This window comes from Octopus sinensis, linkage group LG3 (assembly GCF_006345805.1).
Source record: "Octopus sinensis linkage group LG3, ASM634580v1, whole genome shotgun sequence".
NCBI lineage: Eukaryota > Metazoa > Mollusca > Cephalopoda > Octopoda > Octopodidae > Octopus > Octopus sinensis.
Window position 1 is genome coordinate 153258229 of NC_042999.1, and position 24060 is coordinate 153282288.

At 35.8% G+C, this 24060-nt stretch overlaps 1 protein-coding gene across 1 annotated transcript in view; it reads left to right on the forward strand.

Annotated features, from left to right (window-relative positions):
• Positions 1–24060, forward strand: part of LOC115209110 (serine-rich adhesin for platelets-like) — a 130667-nt gene that overhangs the window by 101154 nt on the left and 5453 nt on the right. The window contains exons 28-29 of the mRNA XM_029777237.2: positions 1516–3114; positions 21326–21447. Of these exons, the coding sequence (XP_029633097.2) occupies positions 1516–3114; positions 21326–21447 (1721 nt within the window). The remainder of the gene's footprint in view (positions 1–1515; positions 3115–21325; positions 21448–24060) is intronic.

Here is a 24060-nt window from a genome sequence, read left to right on the forward strand (position 1 = left end):
TGACAGAAGAGATAACAGGGATAGGTAGTGTCTAGATAGGCAGATCAGGGCTTTGGAGTCTAAACAAAAAATCTCCGACTCCTTTACTATTGGCACCTCTGACTCTAACTCCTCTATGTAATTAAGTGATTGTGGTCTATTCTTCCAACTCCGACTTCAGCTACTCCTTAATCGTTTCTGACTCTGACTCTGCGGCTCTGACTCTGCGGCTCTGACTCCGCGGCCCTGACTCCGCGGCCCTGACTCCGCGGCCCTGACTCCGCGGCCCTGACTCCGCGGCCCTGACTCCGCGGCCCTGACTCCGCGGCCCTGACTCCACAGCTCTGAGCTAGATAGAGATACAGACAGATTGGTAGATAAGATATTAAGCTAAATTAAGTGGCTATTGATGTGATAACAAACACACAAACAGTATGTCTGATGACGGATATATTTAATTTTGATTTATTCAGCAAAAAACCTCAGTCAACACTTATTTGTTAGTTAAAATAATCGCCTTACCTTCCTCTCGTTCTCCCTCCATCTCCTCTAAGTAGCTACTTATATTTGTCTCCTCTTCTGTCAATACTGTTAATATTTTTAGCCTAATGCACGGACAAAACTTGCATCAAAAATTATCCTGGCAATTTTCGGCAGTTTGTCATTGAATTAATATCAATATCTCATACAGCTGCAATAAACCATATTCACCTGCAAAGACACCAAACCAACAATTGTGTGTGCATATAGCTATATACATATCACACACACAGACACACACACACACACATCTATGTGTGTATATATGTGTATATATGTACACGTGTATATGTATGCAACTATATATATATATATATATATATATATATATATATATATGCATACATACACACATTCAAATTATGCATAAGAAGCAGTTCCTGATTAAAACCTTTATCTATTTGGCACGCTCTTAGAATATTTATTTCATTGAAATGTCAGAGGCTGCAATAACCATATGAGTAAAGATCCCTTATAATATACTTCAGAGTTAGACAAAACAAAATCCCCAGAAGTGCTCATGAGAATTACAGCTGTACATTTTGCCATTGCATAGTTTGGATTTTATTTAGCCTTGCAGCCTCTTTGCATAATCAGTGAATTGTTTATTCACTGTTTCTCTATACTTCAGGCTGGCCAGGGCAACTTTGTGTTGCAAATGACTTGCATGCGAAGAATTACAAACTGTACAAGTAGCGAAATGTGCATCTTTCTTTCTCGTGGTCACTTCTTGGACATTTTCATTTTATCTTGCTGTGAAGTAAATTGTGTTTAACTCAGTACATCTATTGATGAACCTTAACCCAAGCCAACAACTGCAGCTACTGAGCTTTTAATGATATAACATGCAATGTGTCATATTGACAAAGGTTTTAACCCCGAGCTATTTTATTACATAATTTGATATATATATGGGTGTAGGGCATAGATATCAAGATCATTCGCTGGTGAATTTTTGTTTCTTAATGTATTGATTCTTGTTTCCTTCTTCCTTAGCTTATGACCAAAACCCTATTTTGCTGATGGGTAAACGACGGCGGAAGACCATAACTGAAGATGTGGACAGTAGGAAGTCATCAGCTTCTGACACAATCACAAGTGGTAGTTCTTCAGACAGTAAACGTGCATCAAAGTCGAAATCTTCATCGTCCAGTGCGAAATCCACTTCGTCCTCTTCGAAATCACAGATTAGAAAACAGCAAAAGCAACAGAAAAAACAGCAACACAAACAACAAAAGCAACAATCTCAGCTTCATTCCCCTCCTCCCCCAACTTCTACCACCCCTACATCAACTGCTTCTGGTTCTACGGCTCCAACGCCACGAGCACCGACACCACCTGCTGCAGTCCCTCAGGTGTTCAAATTTGATTCCCTTGTGAAAACCCAGCACAAATCCAATGCGGATGTGAAAGCTAGAGGTTTCAAAGTACTGTCAACAGCAACATCTTCATCGTCTTCCTCTTCATCCTCATTATCATCATCAGCATCATCATCATCGTCATCTTCATTATCATTGATGCCCTCAACAGCCATGGGGTCGTCCAGTTCATCTGGTTTAGCAACTCAGACTGTCGTTTCAAATAACACTACCACGTGTCACAAATCAGCTGCTGCCACCGCCACTACCAGCGGCGCGGGCAATTCTTCCACGTCCACATCTGCTGCTGCTTCCACAGCAGCAACAACCTTATTCAAGGATGCACTCCATCCGAAATACACCACCAATGCCAATTCTACAGAGATTGCACTCCAACGAAAACACAAAGGTCGTAAGGAACTGATGCCAGCACACTCTGTTCACCATCGTATACACTCACACAAGAGCTCACAGCAGAAGGACAAAATGAAAAAAGAAAAAAAATCCACGGCGTCAGTGTCGAAAGCAAATCGTTCTGGGCGTGATATGTCTTTGTCTTCAAACTGTGGTGAGAGCTTCTTATTCAATCATAAATGCGAAAAAAAAACGGTTTTGCCAAATTCTTCTAAAATAGTACCGAAAACTCCTAATTCCTCATTTTCAATTATCCGAGCCGCTTCATTCGATTACAAAACTGAGAGTGCCAAGTCTCTCAGTCATTCGTCTCCCGTTCCTTCTTCACTTTCCAATGCTGCAACTAATTCTTCAAAATCTCCATCTTCTTCGAGTTCTCCATCTTCTTCCTCTCCCCCCACCTCAACTCCTACTGCCACTTTGTCTACTGCTACTTCTAATACAACTACCTCTTCTTCTTCTTCTTCCTCGTCATCCTCCACCCCCACTCCCACGCCTCCTCCTCCTTCATTTTCTTCTTCTTTTCCGGCAAGTTCTTTAACATCTTCAAATTCCACTTGCGCAAATACTCCTTCCGTTTCGGCCAGTGATCGTAGCATGGCCAGCAACGACAGTCCGTTCTGTCCGTCATTGCAACCAGATCTTAGTAGGCATCCTTCATCGAGCGACACTGACAGGTTTTGCTCTGTGCTAAAGCGAAAAGTTACTGAGAAAAATCTTGCAAAGGTTCAAAAGCCAGTTTCAAAGAGTTTGAAACATAACAGCAGCAAGCGGAAGGCGTCAGAAAGAACAATATCGTCAGAAAACAAAAGTAAAATCGCAGGTACATTTTTGATTTATCACTAAAACTCGCTAAACTGAGTGCATCTCCATGTGTGTGTGAATTCATTTCCGTACCTTACACAAACACATCTGTGCTAACACTCAGAGGAAAACATGCATACATACATAGACACACGCATGCACATATACGTATATAAACACATCTATGTTCACACACAAATACACACATACAGAGCAATGGCAATACACATACACAATCAGACACGAATACAGACGCACACACACATGCTGAGGAATTTGTACATATATATATATTCATACATATCTAATATAGGATAAAATTTTTTCGGAAAAAAATTTTATCAATGGCCAGCATATTAAAAAATGCCTTCAAAGGTTAAATTTATAAACAACTTATAAATGAGGGCAAATGAAAAAAAAAATTTCTAATACCAAATATGCAGAAACTAGACACATTGTCCATAACCATATAATTCATCAGAAATTTTTTCTTTTGCCCTTGTTTATAAGTTATATTCATACATATATATATTCATGTATGTATGTGTGTGTGTGTATATATGTATGTATCTAACAATTATCCAGCAAACACACACATGCATATAATTGCACACACACACACACACACACACTCAGACACAGAGCCATATATATATATATATGTATACATACATGTATGTATATATATATATATATATATATTATATATAACATGTGGGAATATAAGTGTGTGTTACCACATGCATATGAATGGATGTCACTTCAAGCATGTGTTTTTTATTTACATATATTGCAAAAAAAAAAAAAGTATTACACACCGCTATTTATTTTTGCGTGTTTAACTACTAATTTTTTATCTATCTGCAGCTTTATATATATATATACATATATATGCATTAATCAACCAGCTTCATGCAACTTGTGTATAAATTGCATGGGTGTTGAATGCACACATCAATACATAATTTGTGCAAATGTTAATGTCTTTCTGTGTCTACATATTTCTATGTACACAATATCTTTTGAGCAAAACAGAAGCTACTACATACACGCTATTAAACAAAGCTACACATATTCAGGTGCCTATGTATGTATGTAACCTATGTATGTATATATATATATATATATATATATATATATATATATATATATATATATATGTATTTGTGTGTATGTACGAATGTATTTGTGTGTGTCTACGTACACTTTGCATACATTTATTTATATATCATCCAGTATTTTAAATCCGGGTGTTGTCCTCGTTAACAGGGGTGGCTGGATCTACCTCAATACCATGGCAACCAAGGTAGGCAGGTGCAGCCCACCCCAACCTTTGGGCTGGCTGGCTGGTGCCCATTCTCCTTTGCTGTCATAAGGCTTTTTGGCAGCTAGATTTTCTACAGGGAGCATACCCTTGCTTACCGCCTACCTCACTTTCTAAACCTGAGTGGTCCCGAGACCAAGGCCTCTACCACAATTTTTAAGAAATGTGGTGGAAAAGTAGCTCAGGAAGGCAGGGACACTACTCCCTAAGAACCCTTTCGGCGCCCCACTACCCATATAATTTATATTAATATAACATAGTTGCTTTGGCACGTGTTTCTTTGCTGCTTGACACTCAGTAAGTAAGGTTCTGTTTTCTGAAAAAATTATTTAGCTTTTAACCTACAAAAGATATCCTTTATGCCTTGTGTCATAAACTCTAACTTTAACAGAAAAAGAAGAAAAAAAAAATTATAAAACAACTGGCATTTTATTTGACCTGCGTAATCTCAGTCTAGTGTTTTAGCATACCGTAGCTTATTTTGTCCTGGAAGTACATTCTGCTTTCGCTCCGTTCGTTCTCTCGAGACTGACCTGATACCTACCGATTTTTTTTTTTTTTTTTTTTTTCCTCCCCTTATAATGAAATTGATAGAACCTACATGGCTTGTGAAATATACATGAAGCTTTAAGAATATCTTAGTTTAAATGCAGTGTTTTTTGTGACTCCGCCCTACCCCAGTGAATGTCTGATAATTCAAAAGATGCTATTTTCTTTTAATAATAATAATAATAATCACCTTAACCTTTCTCTCTCTTTTTCTATTACTCCCCCACTCGCTAAACATGCTTGTGTGAATTTATTTATATATATATATATATATAATGGAGAAATTGTACAAAATGTATAAATAGATGATGAGTAAAGCACTGGCACAGTTTCGATTACCGTGGATTTATTGCAGGAACTTCGTAGTGACACATGTTTCAACCCATTCTAGGTCTCTTCAGGTATATCGATAAAAGGTCTCACTAGAGATTTCTTGAGTTGGCGTACCTGAAGAGACACAGAACGGGTTGAAACATGTGTTGTACCCAATTAAGTCTGTTACACATTCCATCTCCTATTTTATTAATACTATATATATATATGTGTGTGTGTGTGTACACAAACAGCAACATTGAACAAAAGTAAGTGTTCAGGAGCATAGTTGGTGGATTAAGAGTACTACCAATGGTTTCATGCGGAAAATTAACATTTTTACCAACTTCCTCAAATGAAACACTTGAAAAGGGGCAAATTTTCCTAATCATTGAAATCATTTGTATCACTGTTAATCCACAAATAAGGTATATTTATGTGTGTATAGGGACAACAAGAAAAACTAAACAAAGGATCAGACATTTTTATTTTTTTCCATTGTCACTTAACCCACTAATCCAATAATCCGACAATGTGGCTTGCCTGATTTGTGACCTCTGCTTTATGTTATGCATTAAACATATCACACCAGCATCATATATTGTGAAAAATTGCTTACATTATTTTATTAATAAACAAAATGTGTGACACTGTAGTTAAGGTATCGGCTTCGTGGTCATAATGTTATGGGATCAGTTCCTGGAACAGGTAGTGCATTATGTCCTTGAGCAAGGGATTTCATTTTTACATTACTAAGCGGGAATTAACAAACAAAATGTTGGTTCAGCCCTTTCTCATCATTATGCATTATGTAGCTTGTTATTCTCTTTAAGTGAACATTTTTCTGGTTGAAAAACACCGAAAAATGGCGACACAGCAGTCAAAAAATCATAAAAAATTGGGATTTTCGTAGAAAAAAAAGCACCTTTTTGATGTAAATAATTTTTGGTGTTAATATGGTTTGATTTGAATTTTATCTTCTACGGAATGAAGAGCAAGCCTTCCTCTATCATGCTCTCAATTTTGGTCAACTTTTGCTGCAGGGTCTCAGACGAGATAATGTTAGTTGAAGGCTGCCAAACCTGCCATACACAGACAACTTCAGCTTTATATATATAGAGATTGACTATGCACCTACATGTGTATGTGGGTATACACGTAAGAACTCTAAATACATGATGGACAGAACAGGAAGATGGTATTATTCTGTCAGTTGGTATCTGAATTATTACAGGAAAGTATAAAATGGGTGCCGAGATGGAGTGGCATATCTAAAAAGCAAACCATGCAATTTGTCAGCTTTTATGTATATTAGGGCCAGTTATGTGGCTGTTTTTCACATTCATGTTTACAAAAGCTCGTGGCTCTTCTCTCCCAGAGAAAAAAAAAAGGCCTACCAAAAAAATCTTTTGAAGTCGGTCTCCCCAAAACTATTGTGGTGAAATGACAAAAAAAATATATATATATTGTACTCACACTTGGAGTTTTCAAGATTAAAACGTGCAAAATATATGACTATATATATATAAATACTTACAGATGTATTTACATAAATACGATATATATATTTATATGTATATATACATGGTTTTGTATGTGCATACATGCACGTGTTTTGTATGGCTGTTCACAGATACAAAGCATATACAGAGATGTATGTGTGTGTGCGTGTATGTATTGCCACATATGCATACTTACTCACCATAGATATGTATACATGTGTTTTTATGCTTATGCATAGCTCTTGTACATATATTTGGTTTGCAGTTCCTTAACTAACATAATGACAACCATTTGTGTAGTTTTATCTCTGGAGAACTATTGATCTTACCGTAGTCACTTAGAGTTGTTTCCTAGTTTACCATTTACACATTCTTCCATTTGATTCTAGCAACAAGTCCATATTGAGAGCTGGCTCTTTGAATTCCTTCACAGTTAGGCTACAATTGCGGTTTTCCAATTGGTCAATTGACCTAGTTATTTTCCTTTTTTTTTTTTTCATTTCTTATTTTTTTACCTATTCTTTTTATCTTGTCATTGAAGCCAAATCTCTGCTCATTTTGCAATCAAGATCCCTACTCTATAATATAACTTGTCTTACACCAGCCACTGATTCCCCAAATACTGGATGATAATGGTCAATAATTTGGTGGGGGAGTTTTTCGGTACATTTTTTTATTGAAATCTGAAAAAAAAAAAAATCAACATAATAGTTATTTATTCTATATTTTTTAATCAATAAGACTAGAAGAATTATGGTCATAACCAGGCAACAGTTGAGCTTAGATTTTGTAACCAAGCAACCATGTTAGGAAGAAAAAAATTCAGTCAACTATTGTTAGTTTTTCTGTTCTAAACTAGATTGGTATCTGCCATTCTTAGATTTATTTATTTATTTTTACCTCAATTTCCTTTGATCTACAATATCCACTTTTCCCTCCCTCTCTCCCTCGCACTTCTCTCTCCCTCTCTCTATTGCATTTTATTTTATCTAATTCCATCCATTTTTTTTTCACTCCTTTAGTTCTTATCTGTCTCCCCCCCCAACTCCTTTTCCACCTCTTCCACTTTTTTCTTATTCACTCCCAGCACTTTTGTTTTTTCAGATTTTTGTCTAACCATCCTTTTGCTTTCCTTTGCCTTTCACTCTATTTGTCTGTCTATCTATCTATCTATCTATCTATCTATCTATCTATCTATCTATCTATCTGTCTGTCTATCTATCTATCTATCTATCTATCTATCTATCTATTTGTCTGTCTATCTATCTATTTGTCTATCTATCTATCTGTCTATCTATCTATTTGTCTGTCTATCTATCTATCTATCTATCTATCTATCTATCTATCTATCTATCTATTTGTCTGTCTATCTATCTATCTATCTATCTATCTATCTATCTATCTATCTATCTATCTATCTATCTATCTATCTATCTATCTATCTATCTATCTATCTATCTATCACCACTCTGTATCTGTCCTTCTATCTATCCAATATATATATCAATATATATACATATCATCATCATTTATGTCTGTTTTTTTCATGCTGGCATGGGTTGGATAGTTTCATCGCTCTCCTTATCATCAAACCAGCCCAGCCAACTCTGCGGCACTAGGAACATTCTTATACAAGAAAATTACAGGCTCCCTTCTACTACACGTCCGAATTTATTCATTCAAGAGTTATGACCCTTCTAGACAGACAACCTATGAAGGTGGCTTACAGAGTCTGTGTCTCTTGTGTTCAATTCTGGTATCTTTTCTACAATTGGATGCCCTTCACAGTAACAGAGAAGACCTATACAGAGTACATACATATATAATATATGTATACATGCATATATATGTATGTATATATGTATGTAAGTCTATGTGTGTGTGTATATATATATATATAATGTGCATATATATATATGCGTATATGTATGTGTATATATATATATGTGCGTATATGTGTATATATGCATATATGTATGTGTATATATGTATGTATATATGCATATATGTATGTGTATATATGTATATATATGCATATATGTATGTGTATATATGTATATATATGCATATATGTATGTGTATATATGTATATATATGCATATATGTATGTGTATATATGTATATATATATTTTGCACATTATATATATATAGATAGATACAGATACACACATACATAAGCATATATTATATATATAATGTGCATATGTGTGTATGTATATATATACATGCATATGTATGTGTGTATGTATATATGCATGCATCTTGTCTATCTCTGTAGCTGTCTCAGATATCCAATCTGATATTAGTGTTTCACTTACAATGAATGTGGTTTTATTGCATTTTCCCCCCAACAGGTCTTTTTTGATTCCATGCAATATTTGACATTTTTATGTAAACTCTTTCTTTCTTTGTTTTATTTTTCTTCTTCCTTTCTCTTTCTCATCCATTCCATTACCATGGTTACATGTTATGTTATTTCTCAGGGTTTTTGTCTTTGTATCTTTGTATGAATATGTTTACATCATTATGTATATATAATATATATATATATAATATATATATATATATATATATATATATATATATAAATATATATCTATAATATATATATATATAATATATGTATATATAATATATATATAATATATGTATATATAATATATATATAATATATGTATATATAATATATATATAATATATGTATATATAATATATATATATATATGTATATATAATATATATATGCAGACACACACGCAATGTGTATGTGTGTGTACATACATGTGCATGCACACATGTACACATGTATCTCTCGAAAACTTTATAATCTCTTCATGTTGTCAAATTGTGAAATGTTGTACCAATATTGTCTTTTTTTTTTCCTTGTCGCTTTGTCTTGGTTGTGATTGTCGTTGTTGTTGTTATTTCATTATAATTTGTAATTCAACCTCATCAATCAAAGAACCAATCCTCACTGAAACCATTCTTTCATATTCTGGCAAGTCATTTTTCCTTCAATCATTAATCATTATTCACTGCTACTGTTGTATCTTCCATATTGGCTGATTGTTGTTGTTTAGTCTTCTTCCTGGTTTTTATATTTTGTGTTAATCACCCTTAATCATCCCATATAAAGGTTTTTTTAATTTTGTGTTAATCACCCTCAGTCATCCCACATAAAGGATTTTTTATTTTTGTTATTTCATTACTAGTGTTTGTCCCGTCATTTGACAACCAATGTTGGTTTGTTTACATTCTCATAAACTTAGCAGTTTGGCAAAAGTGCCTGGTTGAATAAGTACCAGATTTCAAAAAACGGAAAACGAATACTGTCATTGATTTGTTGATTAAAACCTTTTAGGTCAGTGCCCCAGCAGGACCTTACTCCAATGACTTTTACAAGTAAAAACAATGTTTTAGAAATATCATAATCTCATTCCTTTCCAATTTCAATCGCTACAAATTCTTCTTCCCAACTTCTTTTTTAAACCCTTCTATTTTCCACCCCCTTTCAATTATCAAACTGATCTGGCTCTATTTAATCAATATAATTTAATCATTATATAGGCTTTTGTGAAGATAATAAATAATAATCCCTTCTACTAAAAGTACAAGGCCTGAAATTATGGGGGAAGGGACTAGTTGATTACATCAACCCCAGCGTTTCACTGGTACTTAATTTATCAACCCTGAAAGGGCAAAAGGCAAAGCCGACCTTAGCAGAATTTGAACTCAGATCATGCAGATGGGTAAAATTCCATTAAGCATTTTGCCCAGCATGCTAATGATTCTGCCAGCTCACCACAATAATAATAATAATAATAATGCAGTATCAGACAATGGCTCTAATGGCTTCTGATCTTAACTGATTGGAAGTGTTATCATATATATTGTTTTACCTTAGTAGAAAAGATGGGCTACAGCAAATATTCTGCTCAATATCACAGATTTGCTTGTCAGTTCCTTGACTGAAGCTAGGTCAGCATGTCCCTTAGTGGTCAATGACAGGTGCATTCTAACTGGGCCCCAACAGCATTGTTATGCGCAGTTTATCTTGATATAATATCACCATGTCGCACACATATCGTTGTGATGCATGTGCCTGGTGTACCTTTATCAAACAGGTAGTCATGATGAGTATACTGGGCTTCGTATATTTTACCCCAGTGTCACTTTGATGGCATGCACTGCTCTCTCACTCAGTAATAATAACAATAATAATAATAATAATAATAATAATAAAATTAATAATGGTTTCAAATTTTGGCACAAGGCCAGAAAATTCAAGGGATGGGGTATGTCGATTGCATTGACCCTAGTGATCAACTGCTACTTCACTTTATCGATCCCGAAAGGATGAAACACAAAGCCATCCTTGGCAGAATTTGTCTCAATCATATCTAATTAAAAAATAGGATTCTTTAAACCTGAAATGAAGTGACTCACAACAATTCTTCACTTATGAACCTCTTTGAGTACTAATTTATTCTGATGGAGCCCCCTTGCCATTCAAGTAGCTCACAACAATTCTTCACCCACAGATCTCTTTGAGTACTAGTTTATTCTGATGGAGCCCCCAAAACCATTCGAGTAGCTCACAACAATTCTTCACCCACAGACCTCTTTGAGTACTAGTTTATTCTGATGGAGCCCCCAAAACCATTCGAGTAGCTCACAACAATTCTTCACCCACAGACCTCTTTGAGTACTAGTTTATTCTGATGGAGCCCCCAAAACCATTCGAGTAGCTCACAACAATTCTTCACCCACAGACCTCTTTGAGTACTAATTTATTCTGATGGAGCCCCCATAGCCATTCAAGTAGCTCACAACAATTCTTCACCCACAGACCTCTTTGAGTACTAGTTTATTCTGATGGAGCCCCCATAGCCATTCAAGTAGCTCACAACAATTCTTCACCCACAGACCTCTTTGAGTACTAGTTTATTCTGATGGAGCCCCTATAACCATTCAATGTTTAACCCTTTATCATTTAAACCGGCCATATCCAGCTAAAAGTATTCCGCCTGTTTTATGTTCAAACTGGCCAGATCTGGTCTCTCACACCAACCCTACAATATCGTTTTAAAAATTAACAGCTACCTCATCAAAGTCTCATAGCTACAAGATAATGCATGATTAGTTCAAAACAATGTGGATGAAAAAGCATTAATTTTGGCAGAATAATGCGAACACTAAAGGGTTAAAAACTAATTTTATAGAAGCTTCTTTCAAAATTCCTTATTTTGTTTGTTGCACCTTCCCTCGTGTAGGTACAACTGTGTAAAAACATTAGAGAAAGAATCCTAGTTGTTTCTTGCAATAAATACATCTAAAGCCAAAAATTTTTACTCGGTCCTTCACTATTTTACTTGCATGGACACCCCCCCTCCAAGAATCTTATATAAACCCCCAGAGCTCATATGGCCCCAGGTTGAGAACCACTGGTCTAAGACAGCAACATTTTCATAACCATCAACATTATCATCATCAGTAGCAGCATCATTACCATTTTTTATCATCATGTAGATTACCGTTATCTTTTGGTGTATTCTAATTCCATTCTGCAGGAATTTATTTATTTTTAATATCCAAAATATTTAATATTCTCTCTGTCTCTCTTTCATTTTCTCTTTCACACACACACACACACACACACCACATTCTCGCTTTTTTTCTCTCTTTCTCATTATGTCCTTCTTTCTCTCCCAATCGTCTGTTCCTCTTCTAATTCTATGCCATTTAGATTAGCAAGAAGAAAAATGTCAGCCCCCCACCCCACCCCACCTTTGGTCAATAAACTGGTTTTGTTTTTTTTTTATCTTGGAGAGATTAACTCCCTGACATTTAGAGACAAGTGATAAACTCGGCATTAATCTACTGGGCCCCTCCTCCTCTTTCTCCTTTACCTCCTCCTCCTCCTCCTCTCCTGATATATTTTACCAGGAAGTCATACAAGAAAATATCTCTTGTAATCACTCTTCACTCTGAGTGTCTTATTGGTCATTGTAGTCAGAGAATGATTTCCAAAATAGCACCAGCTTCAAATTGGAAAGAATTTGAAGCATCCTTAAAAAAATTCACTTGTGTGCTGTTTGTCTGTCTGTCTCTCTCTCCCTCCTATCTCTTTTTTAGAAATAACACATACACACACACACATCCATTATCTACATAATTTATTAATTTTATTGTCTTGCTCTTCTTTTCCTCTTTCCCTCCTTTTAATTCTGCCTCTTTCTCTCTCTCTCTTCCTTCTCAGCTTTTCTTCCAGTTTATTCTTTTATCCTCTCTAACACACACACACACACCTATGTGTGTGTGTGGCGATACTGATATATATATATATATATATATATAGATACACATATTTAAGTTTACTTCTCTGTGTGTATGTATGTACACACAGTCACATTATAGCTGTGGTTGGAAATAACTCTGAATACAGGAAATCAGAGCCTTTCAGTTATAATTTATTAAAAAATACTCTATATGTGTATTGAGCCCTCTTATATACCTCTTCTGGAGAATAAACAAATCTCTCTCTCTCTTTCTCTCTCCCTCTCTCTATATATATGTATGTGAGTTGAGTGAAAGAAGAAAAATCTGGTTTCCTTTGATAAAATAATAAATTACTAAAAATAATAAACTTATTTCAGTTTCTTCTTTTAAAATATAAATTAACACTTGTTTTGACTTTAACAATAGAATGGCCCATAAAAGCAATTCTTTTCCAAAAATTAAAAATTTTCTAATTAGATACTGCTTCTGTTGTTGTTGTTGTTGTGCTCGTTACTGTAACAACTGTTTCTCGCCTTCTTTTCTGCTGCCACTGTAACCTTTGCCATTGTTGTTGGTGTTTCTCTTATTAATATTCTCCTTCTTAATATTATTGTTGCTGTTTTTGTTATTGCTTATTTATGATCTTGTTAAACAATTGTCGTTATGCTTTTTGTTGTTGTTATTGTTGTTGCTTTCACTTACTACTACTACTACTATCATCAGCAAGTATTGTTGTATCTTAATAGTAATAATAATAATAATAATAATACTTATGATAGTGCCAAGGCTACCTATTTTATTTGCTGTTGTCAATGCTGTTATTATTGCAGTTGTGGCTGACCATTATTGTCTTTTCATCAAAGTTCTTCATTGCTATGTTACTACCGTGATCACCACCACTTACACTAATTATTACCTATAATACAATCATTATTCCTTGTAATGCTACTACTTAATGATATACCATTGTCATTAATATGGCTATGATTGTCTACCATCACCACCAAAACCTTTCATCTCAACTATTGCTATCTCTACTTATCCTATTCTCTGTCCTTACGACACACACCTTAGTTCAATCATCATAATAATGTTTGCTGGCAGCATCATTAAGATTAATTTTTGAATGTGGTGTTATTTATTCTAACTATTAGTATACTAGCTGAGGTACCCTGTAAAAATATTGCTGTTAATAAGATGTCTGTTGATAGCCACGAAACATCTTTTGTTAAATTTTAGTATTTTTTAAAAATTTAAAATCTATATTAATGGGTAGGACCAATTTGACAAAAAAAGGAGCAGATTCTGGTAGCAAACCCATGTTGTTATTTTTGTGCATGTATGCAAAATGGCAAAATGTTATGCTTTGGGATAGATTTCATCAAATTGGTGTCGCAACAGCTAGTGCACAAAATGCCTAAATTTTGCTTGAGAAATAAAATGGTCTTACCTAATCAAAACCTGAAATGCTAGGGAATTTAAACAGCGAATTGAAATAAGTTTTAGCAAATCAAAACAATTTGCGTTGAAATGAAGAATTAGCAAATGCTAAATAGATTACCCTTAATAAGATGTCGTATGATAGCCATGAAATATTTTTCATCAAATTGATGTTACGAAGGCAATTATGAAAAATGCTGAAATTTTACGATTTTTGAAAAAAAATTGATGCTGATTAAAAATCGATTTTTTTTTTTTTTTTTTTTTTTTATAATTCCAAGTGCATAAGTGACTGCATGGACATAAGCCCCACACATGTGTTAAGTTTCATAAAGGTCTGTTGGATAGTCTTGGAGGAGTTTAAGTAACAAATTCACAAACACACAGACTTCCCATTTATTATTATAGATTGTAGAAGAAGAGCTTGGATAGTTTATCTGCAAACATGAATTTGAAGTATTGACACTTCATGTCTCCGTAACCATTTAGCATTCTGGTTACTACTGTCAAATGTGATGCTTATTTGTTGATGTTGTTTTGAATTAATTGTGCATTATCTTGTAACTTTGACATTTTGATGATGTGATTGGATATGGTCAGTTTGAACATAAAACAGGTAGAATATTTTGGCTTAAGGCTTAAGGTCAAGAAATTTTGTTCTCAACTGCCATATTTACTTAAGACCAAGATTGATATCACTTATTAACTTATTACTTTAGAGCTGTGACTGAATAAAAGACAGGACGGTCACATTTGGCATGGCACAGATCATGAGTTTATTTGGCCAAGATAGGTTTATTCCATTCTAAAGTAACCGTGCCTCCCACAGAATACTAGCATGCACCAAACTTTTGGTTTCTTAGATCTACAAAGAAATTAACTAGTGGTGATCAGAAAAGAAGATTGAAAACATGTTTAGTTGTTAACTTCTTCTCTGGGAAAGTCAAAATATTTGTGGGATATTGTGCTGAATCTTTAATTTGGATTGACATCTGTCTGTCTGTTTACTTCCATATTGGTCAGTTGATCTATTTGTCTTTCTCTCTAGCTGCCTGCCTACCTATCACCTACCTACATAACTGTCAATCTGTCTCTCTGTCTCTCATCTATATATCATGATATTGATCACACCACTGGTTACAAAGCACTTCCAACTTCTCACACTTACCCTACAATGTCAGTCTTTTAATAGACAACCACAACAACTTTGCCTTTATTTTTTCAGGGTAGATAAAATAAAGTACCAGTCAAGTAATCAACCATCTTAAGGTGATAGCTAGCAGAATCCTTAGCATGCCAGACAAAATTCTTCTAGCTTTACATTCTGAGTTCAAATTCCACCAAGGTCGATTTTTACATTTCATCTTTTTGGAGTCAATAAAATAAGCACCAGTAATGTACTGGGGTTGATGTAATCAACTAGCCCTCACCCCACAAAATTGTAAGCCTTGTACCTAGACTATAGCATCATCATCGTTTAACATCTGTTCATGCTGGCATGGGTTGGATGGTTTAACCAGGGCTGGTAAACTGGAAGGCTGCACCAGACTCCAATCTGATTTGGCATGGTTTTCTATGGTTTGGTGCCCTTCCTAGTGCTAACCATTCTGAGAGTATAATGGGTGCTTTCACATGCCACCGGCATTGGTGCCATTTGCAATGGTATTTGCAATGACTGTGATTTTGCTCAGCTTGATAGGTCTTCTCCAGCACAACATAAAGCCAAAGGTCTTGGTCATTGCCTCTGTGAGACCCAACACTTGAAAGGAGTCCCAATCATTGCCTCCATGAGGCCCAAAACGTGAAAGTGGTTTCAGTCGTTGCTGTATGTCATTCTTTAATTAAGCAATTACATCATTGAAGTCTTAAAGCTACAAGGTAATGCATGATTCATTGAGAACTGAATTAGTAAACATTACAATTGAAGTTAACGACCAAAAACTTGCCTGAGGTGGGGTATTTTTTCTGCAGATCTACTTGAGAATTTGTTACCACTGATAGGGTAATGTGAATGCTAGTAGGTTAAAAGTATTACTGATATTATTTATGTTCTGAGTTTAAATCCAACCACAGTTGACTTTGCCTTTCATCCTCTTGGGATTAATTAAAAAAAAATGTACAGCCAAATATTGGGGTCAATAGTATTAACTTAATTACCTCGTATTTCATTCATCACTGCTGCTCTGACAATTCTCTTATATCCTTCATACTCTTGTGTCTTACTAGTTAGTGTGCATGGTTCTGTGGTTAGGATAATCAGCTCAGGATCGTATGGTCATGGGTTCAATTCCTGGTGGAACATTGCTTCCTTGAACAAGAAACTTTATTTCATGTTGCTCCAGTTCACTCAGCTGACAAAAATACATCACATCTGTATTTCAAAGAACCAGCTTTGTCACATTCAGTGTTATGCTAAATCTCCCTAACAACTACATTAAGGATATTCATGTCTGTGGAGTGCTCAACCACTTGCATGTTAACATCACAAGCAGAGTGTTCTGTAGATTGGATCGACTGGAACCCTCATCATCAGTAGCCCCCAAAGTGGGGGGTGTTTCCCCCCTGGGGGCAGTGGAAAGTTCCAAGGACGCATTGAACAAAAGTGGGGCAATAATGGGGGTAGTGTTTCATGTAAAGAGTGTGACAATAATGGGGTAGCGATTCATGTAAAAAGTGGGGTTCATGTAAAAATGGATTCATTAGGTTAAGTTTTGTTTGTGAAATACAGTTGCTTTGAATTTGCTTCAGAGAAAGGTTTATGTTTGTGACAGTTAGTTGGGGTGGGGGCACTAGGAATGTGGCCTGGGTGTCAAGGGGCCAGCTGCCTGAAAACCTTTGGGAACCGCTATCATTCTTATTTCTCTGTCTCTCTCCCCTATTATTCAATGATATGGTCTTTATTAACCATTCTGTTATTACCTTCTCTACTCTTACTATCATCATCATCACCATTGCTTCAGTATTGTTACTACTAACACGAACAGTATTACTTATGTTAGTTGCTTATTATTATCACTAACCACTTGCCAGATACTACTACTACTATTATTACTAACAGAGTTTCTGTTACTTGAAGCAAAGCACCATTTTATACTGCTACTACACACCAACACCACATTCATTATTATTATTATATTCTAGGTGGTAAACTTGCAAAATCGTTAGCACAAAATGTTCTGAGTTCAAATTCCACTAAGGCTGATTTGCTTTTCATCCTTCCAGGGTTGATGAAATAAGTCCAAGTGTTGAGCGCTGGGGTTGATGTAATCAACTAGCTCCTTCCACCTTGTGCGCATTGTAGAAAGAATTATAACGAATCAGCAGAATCTTTAACCATTTTATTGCAGAAATCAGATATACCCATTCAAAATAATGAAGTTAGAAATCATCACCATCGTTTAACGTCCACTTTCTATGCTAGCATGGGTTAGACGATTTGACTGAGGTCTGTTGAACCAGGTGGCTGCACCAGGCTCCAATCTGATCTGGCAGAGTTTCTACAGCTGGATACCCTTCCTAATGCCAACCACTCCGAAAGTGTAGTGGGTGCTTTTACGTGCCACTGGCATTAGGGCCAGTCAGGCGGTACTGGCAATGGCCATGCTCAATGGTGCTTTTTATGCGCCACCTGCACAGGAGCCAGTCCAGCGGCACTGGCAATGTGTCACTAGCACAGGAGCCAGTCAGGCAACAGTGGCAATGGCCACACTCAAATGGTGCTTTTTACGTACTACCGGCATGGGTGCCAGTCAGACAGCACGGACATTGGCCACACTCAAATGGTGCTTTTTACGTACTACCGGCATGGGTGCCAGTCAGACAGCACGGACATTGGCCACACTTGAATGGTGCTTTTTACGTACTACCGGCATGGGTGCCAGTCAGACAGCACGGACATTGGCCACACTCAAATGGTGCTTTTTACGTACTACCGGCATGGGTGCCAGTCAGACAGCACGGACATTGGCCACACTTGAATGGTGCTTTTTACGTACTACCGGCATGGGTCCCAGTCAGACAGCACGGACATTGGCCACACTTGAATGGTGCTTTTTATGTACCACCACTATGGGTGCCAGTCACATAATATTATAGTAAAGATCCTTGGTGAATTGATCCTGTAGACAGTTTGCAATCATTACCAGTAACTCAGTAAAGTTTTGTGAGGTTGTTTTTTTTCCCTTCATTCCACTGTTTGAAATCAATACTGCCAGTGAATGAAGCATTTATCTTACCTTCTTCATTAATGATACATACATTCATTATATATATATATATATATATATATATATATATATATATATATATATATATATATATATATATATATGTATATATATATATATATATATATGTATATATATATATATGATGTGAATGTATACATGTTGATGGGTGTTGTGTGTCATTGAGAAATTATTGTTGTGGTTGCTATGGCCACAGCAACTCAGCTGTAGTGTAGAGAGACACACACACACACACACACACACACGTTCAACCTCTCAACATATCCTGTGGATTTATGATTAATGAGTTCCATTCTCTGAACTAATCTACTGCTAACTCTGCTCTTACTAAAAACACACACTGTGTGTGTGTTTATTTATGTGTGCTTGTGTGGGCAGAATACAATTTTAGTTTTGATATATGAGTGAAAAAAAAACAAGCCACATGCATCAGATGAATAATTTAGGTAATGGTCTATAAATGAAGCTGAGAGGAAACTATTGTCCCTTGTCATAATTGATAGCTAATTTATGGTTAAGGACAACTCCTTTGTCAAGAATATCAAACGTGATGACGGTGGTGGTGATTTTCATTTTCTGCTTTTGTTTGAATTAATTTTCCTATTCTACATTGGGTGGAGTAGTTAAAGCAATTATCCCTACTGTTAGACGTCTTTCCTATCACTAAAATATTCAGTTATGATCCAGGACAATAGATCTGCTGGTCTACTGTATGGCTGGTTTACTTCAGTGGTCATTGGCCTGTTTGATCAAGATTGCTTGCTGACCTGCAGCTATACAACAGTAGAATATTCTTCATTAAAATTAGAGTGCATCTTGTTTTTGTCAGTCAGGGAAATCGAGCAAGTATTAAAGTACCTTGATCATGAGACAACTGCAGAAGCTGTTGTCAGGTTTAAATTATGTACCTTGCACGAAGGCCATCGGCAGTGGCTGTATTGATGTTAAAATTTATATCTGCATGTGGTCAATAGATCAGCAGAACTGTCGACTCACTGATGATGATGACGATGATGGTGATGATTAAAATGATTTCTGAATTCCAAACCAGTTTTATACCAGAATCATCCTCTGTGCCTTACAAATATTTTTATCAACCATCGAAAGGTGAAAAGCAAAGTCAATTCTAGCAAAATTTGAACTCAAGACTAAGATTGACCCTAACATTTTATTTTTCCTATTAAAGTAGGGGTTAATTTTGTGGTCTTTTCCATTTCTGGTAACACTCATCACAGTTGCCTTTGTGGCAGTGCTTTATGGCTGGATGCTCTTCCTGTCACCAACCCTGCTTTAGTTACCTAAAAATGGGTATAAGATTGACTCCATGTTTGTAAATGCTATTTTGATTTAATATTACTGTAATTGTGCATACCAGATTTTTATTCAGCCAAGTGACTGTTTGCAATGTCAGTGAATATTTTATTCACTGTTTCTGTCAGTTGTGTCAAATTCTTGCCCTGGCAAATGGCTAAGTGTGAATCCATGTCATGAAAAATCCCCAAAATGTGAAATGCATTTGGTTTTGTTGCTGGCCACTTGCTGCTAGGGTGATTGTTTTTCTTTCCATCTCCCTCTGGTATTTATTGAGTTTTTAACACAACTTAAGAGATGTCATCTCTGAACAAGTACCACAATAACTGGCCTATCAATGGTGTATATACATTAAGTATGATGCATAGATTGCTTTTTTAATCTAATAATGCCTCAATCACTTTTACCAGATTTATATTTAATATTTGTCTTATCAGTATCCCTACTCTAATAATTGTCATTAGAACCATTACTTAGATCACTGTTGAGACAAAACATGTATGGAACTAGGGTAAAACTAACCTCATTACTTGACTGATACTCCTTTTTTGTTTATTGGTCTCAGAAAGATAAAAAATAGCATTGGCTTTAGGTGGATTTGAAATCAGAATTCAAAGGGGTTCAACTAAATCTATGAATAAATAGTATTGAGTCAGTCACTAAAGCAATGTTAGTACCAAAATATTTATTATATAGTTTATTTTCTTCAAAGAGAAATAGATTTACCAAGAAGTATGAGAAAGATCAATTCTTAAAACATTTTAGATGAAATCATAATTCCTACCATATTTTCTGGCAAACAACTCAACATAGAATACAATGTAAACATGTAGCGTAAACATTCAACAAATGTCAATATCTTTCCGAATCTTGCTGCAGCATTTCACATGGAATTTTTTGTCCTCCAAAGTTGTCTTGGTATATAAGTTGACCCGTAGGTTTTTCTGTTTTGTTTTTTGTTTTTTTTTTGTTTTTTTCTGTAAATTTTGGTCTTGACTTTCTCAGACCAAAACTTATATACCAAGATAAGTCAACTGACATTGTAAACTTTGGTCAGAAAAATGAGTTGTATGCTGTATAATGCAGTAGATAAAAATGAAAGCCACGAGAAAATTGATTTAAAAAATGAAATATTCCCTTAATTTCAAATGTAAAGACTTTAAAAACGTTTTAGTTATCGTTTTTCTTATCTCTTTCTTTCCTTCATCCACTTTTTCTTTTTTTTGTTTTTTTTGGTGGTTCTTAACCTTTGTTTGGCTTTTCAGCTTTCTTACCAGCAAGACAGTTGTGGCGTTGGTCAGGGAAGAGTACCAAACGGCCTGGAATGAAAGGGAAGGCCAAAAAGGAATTCTATAAATCTATAGTGCGGGAAAAAGAAACGATTATGGTAAGTTTGGCTGCCTGCACTCCTTATTTCTCATCACTCTTGTTGTTCTTGCGAAAACGATTTTGGTCCTTCTTGTGTGGTTTCTTTGTCGGAAATGAATATTTGGTTTGTGATTCTCGACAGAATTAAAGAATGAAGTAAAAAATAAAGAAAGAAAGAAAGAAACTAGAGAGAAAAGAATCACAAATCAGGACAAAAAATTAATGAATGTGATGTGATTTGGTTGATGGTGATGAAGGAGGAGGAATGAGGATGTTGATGATGATGATGATGATGATGTTTATTACTACTCTTCTTCTTCTTATTATTATATATGTGTCCATATAAGTTGTAAAGGCTTGGTTGTTGTGGATGTAAACAGTGTTGATGTGGCTTATATCATTTTTGTTGACCGCCTATTTTGATGTTGATCATTGTTTATTTGGCTTTTTGTTGTTGTTATTGTTTTTGTATTTCAGCTTTTATCAGACAGTTACCATTTTTATCATTTCTCATTCGATAAAGCAGCAAACTTGTGTAATGTTTAATTATTTTGTCAAAATGTACATCACAGAAAGTACTTTCCATCGTATTTGTATTATTCCACATTTGGCATCAACCAGATGCCACCCCGCCCCACCCCCTGTATCCAGGGACCGGACCAGCTTGTCAAGAGTCTCCAGTTCCCTTTCTGTTGTACTGCATGCACCCACCCGGAGCCAGGCTCTTGTTTCCAGTGCATCCTTTGTGGTCATTAGGCCACAAATATCTTTAACAGCCTCTTCATCTCTTCCCCTCCACACATTCTATCAAGAAACAGACTTGTTACTAGTTCAAACATGCCTCAGGCATGTTTGAACCTGTAAGCAGGCCATTCACTGTATTTTGTGATGGAGAAAATTTTGTGTTGTAGACAGAAAGGTGTAAATATTGGGTTGTCTGGAAAGTTTGTGCTGATTTTTAAAGGAAAGAAAAAGGTCAATAAATACTTGCCATTACGTTTTTAATCTATCAAATATAAACCATTTTGTTGCACAATGCATCTCCATCTTTCCTTTAACTTGAAAATACCCTCTTCCCAGAATTGAGGTGGTTTCATGGCAAAGAATTCATCAAGGTATCTTTTTATGTCAGCCAAGGAATTGAAATTCAAAGATCTGAATAAGTGGAAATCCGAAGGAGCAATATCTGGTGAATAAAGAGTGTGGGGTAACACATCCCAGCCGAGCTGCAGCAACTTTTGTCTGGTTCCCAAGGCATCAAGTGGTGGAAATGAACTTTTTTATCTTCCATTTTAAAGGGTTACAGAATTAATACAGGTTATAGGAACATAAACCTTCTTCCATGAAAAGATAGCTTAAACTGTGCTCTAAATGGAGATGTAGTCAAATCCTATTTCATGGACTCAACCATGTTCTAAAATAAGTCGAAAGGTAAGCTACTATAAATTGGCACGAACTTTCCGGACAACCCAAACATCCAGTCAACTCACAGCTCTCCATAACCAGACTGTTGGATGCATGCATTTCAGAGTTGTTATCTCCTTCTCAGCTGCAGAGACCAGAAAGGCAGACACTGCGAACTGACATGAGAGACTGGTCCCTCTCAGGATATTCTCATCTATCAGGATGTCTTGGGCAGGGATTTGTGGTACACAGTATATCCAGGTGATGATAATGTAAATTAAGGCAGGGAACCAACAGAATTATTCTTTATTTTTTTTTACCTTTTTCAGTTATTTGACTGCGGCCATGCTAGAGCAACGCCTTTAGTCAAATAAGTCAACCCCAGGACTTATTCTTTGTAAGCCTAGTACTTATTCAATTGGTCTCTTTTGCCAAACTGCTAAGTTACAGCACACACACCAACATCGGTTGTCAAGTGATGCTGGCGGTGTTGACAAACACAGATGCCCAAGCACGCGCACGTATGTATGTATGTGTGTGTATGTATATATATATATATATGTGTGTGTGTGTGTGATGGGCTTCTTTCAGTTTCCATCTACAAATCCACTCATAAGGCTTTGGTCGACACAAGACTATAGTAGAAGACACTTGCCCAAGGTGCCACGCAGTGAAATTGAACCCAGAACCATGTGGTTGGGAAGCAAGCTACTTACCACACAATTACTTTCTTTGTGGTGGCATTTGTTCCAGTTCTTTAGATATTGAGTTTAAACCCCACCATGGTCAGCTTTGTCTTTCATCCCTCTGGGGTCAATAATATAAAGTATGAATCATATCCTGGGGTCTCTGTATTTCCCTCATAATGCTGCCCTCGTGCCTAAATCAGAAATGATTATTATAGGGAAATCAGTTTCAGTTTGCAGTTTGAAGACTTTAATCGAAATTGGAATGGAATTTGCCATAGAACCATGTCTGCTCATAGGGAAATATTATCTTGCTTGGAAACAGATGAGAGTTGGTGACAAGCAGGACATCTGCTTCAATGAATTCCATCAGAGACATACAAACATGGAAAAGTGTCTGTTAAAATGATGATGATGTTGATGGTGACAACAAAGACTATCTTTAAGGTTTACAGTAATCCCTCACCATATCACGGTTCACCTGTTGCAGTTTATTATTCAAGCTTACGTCGATTCCTCCGTGGTTCTGTTTTGCATTTATA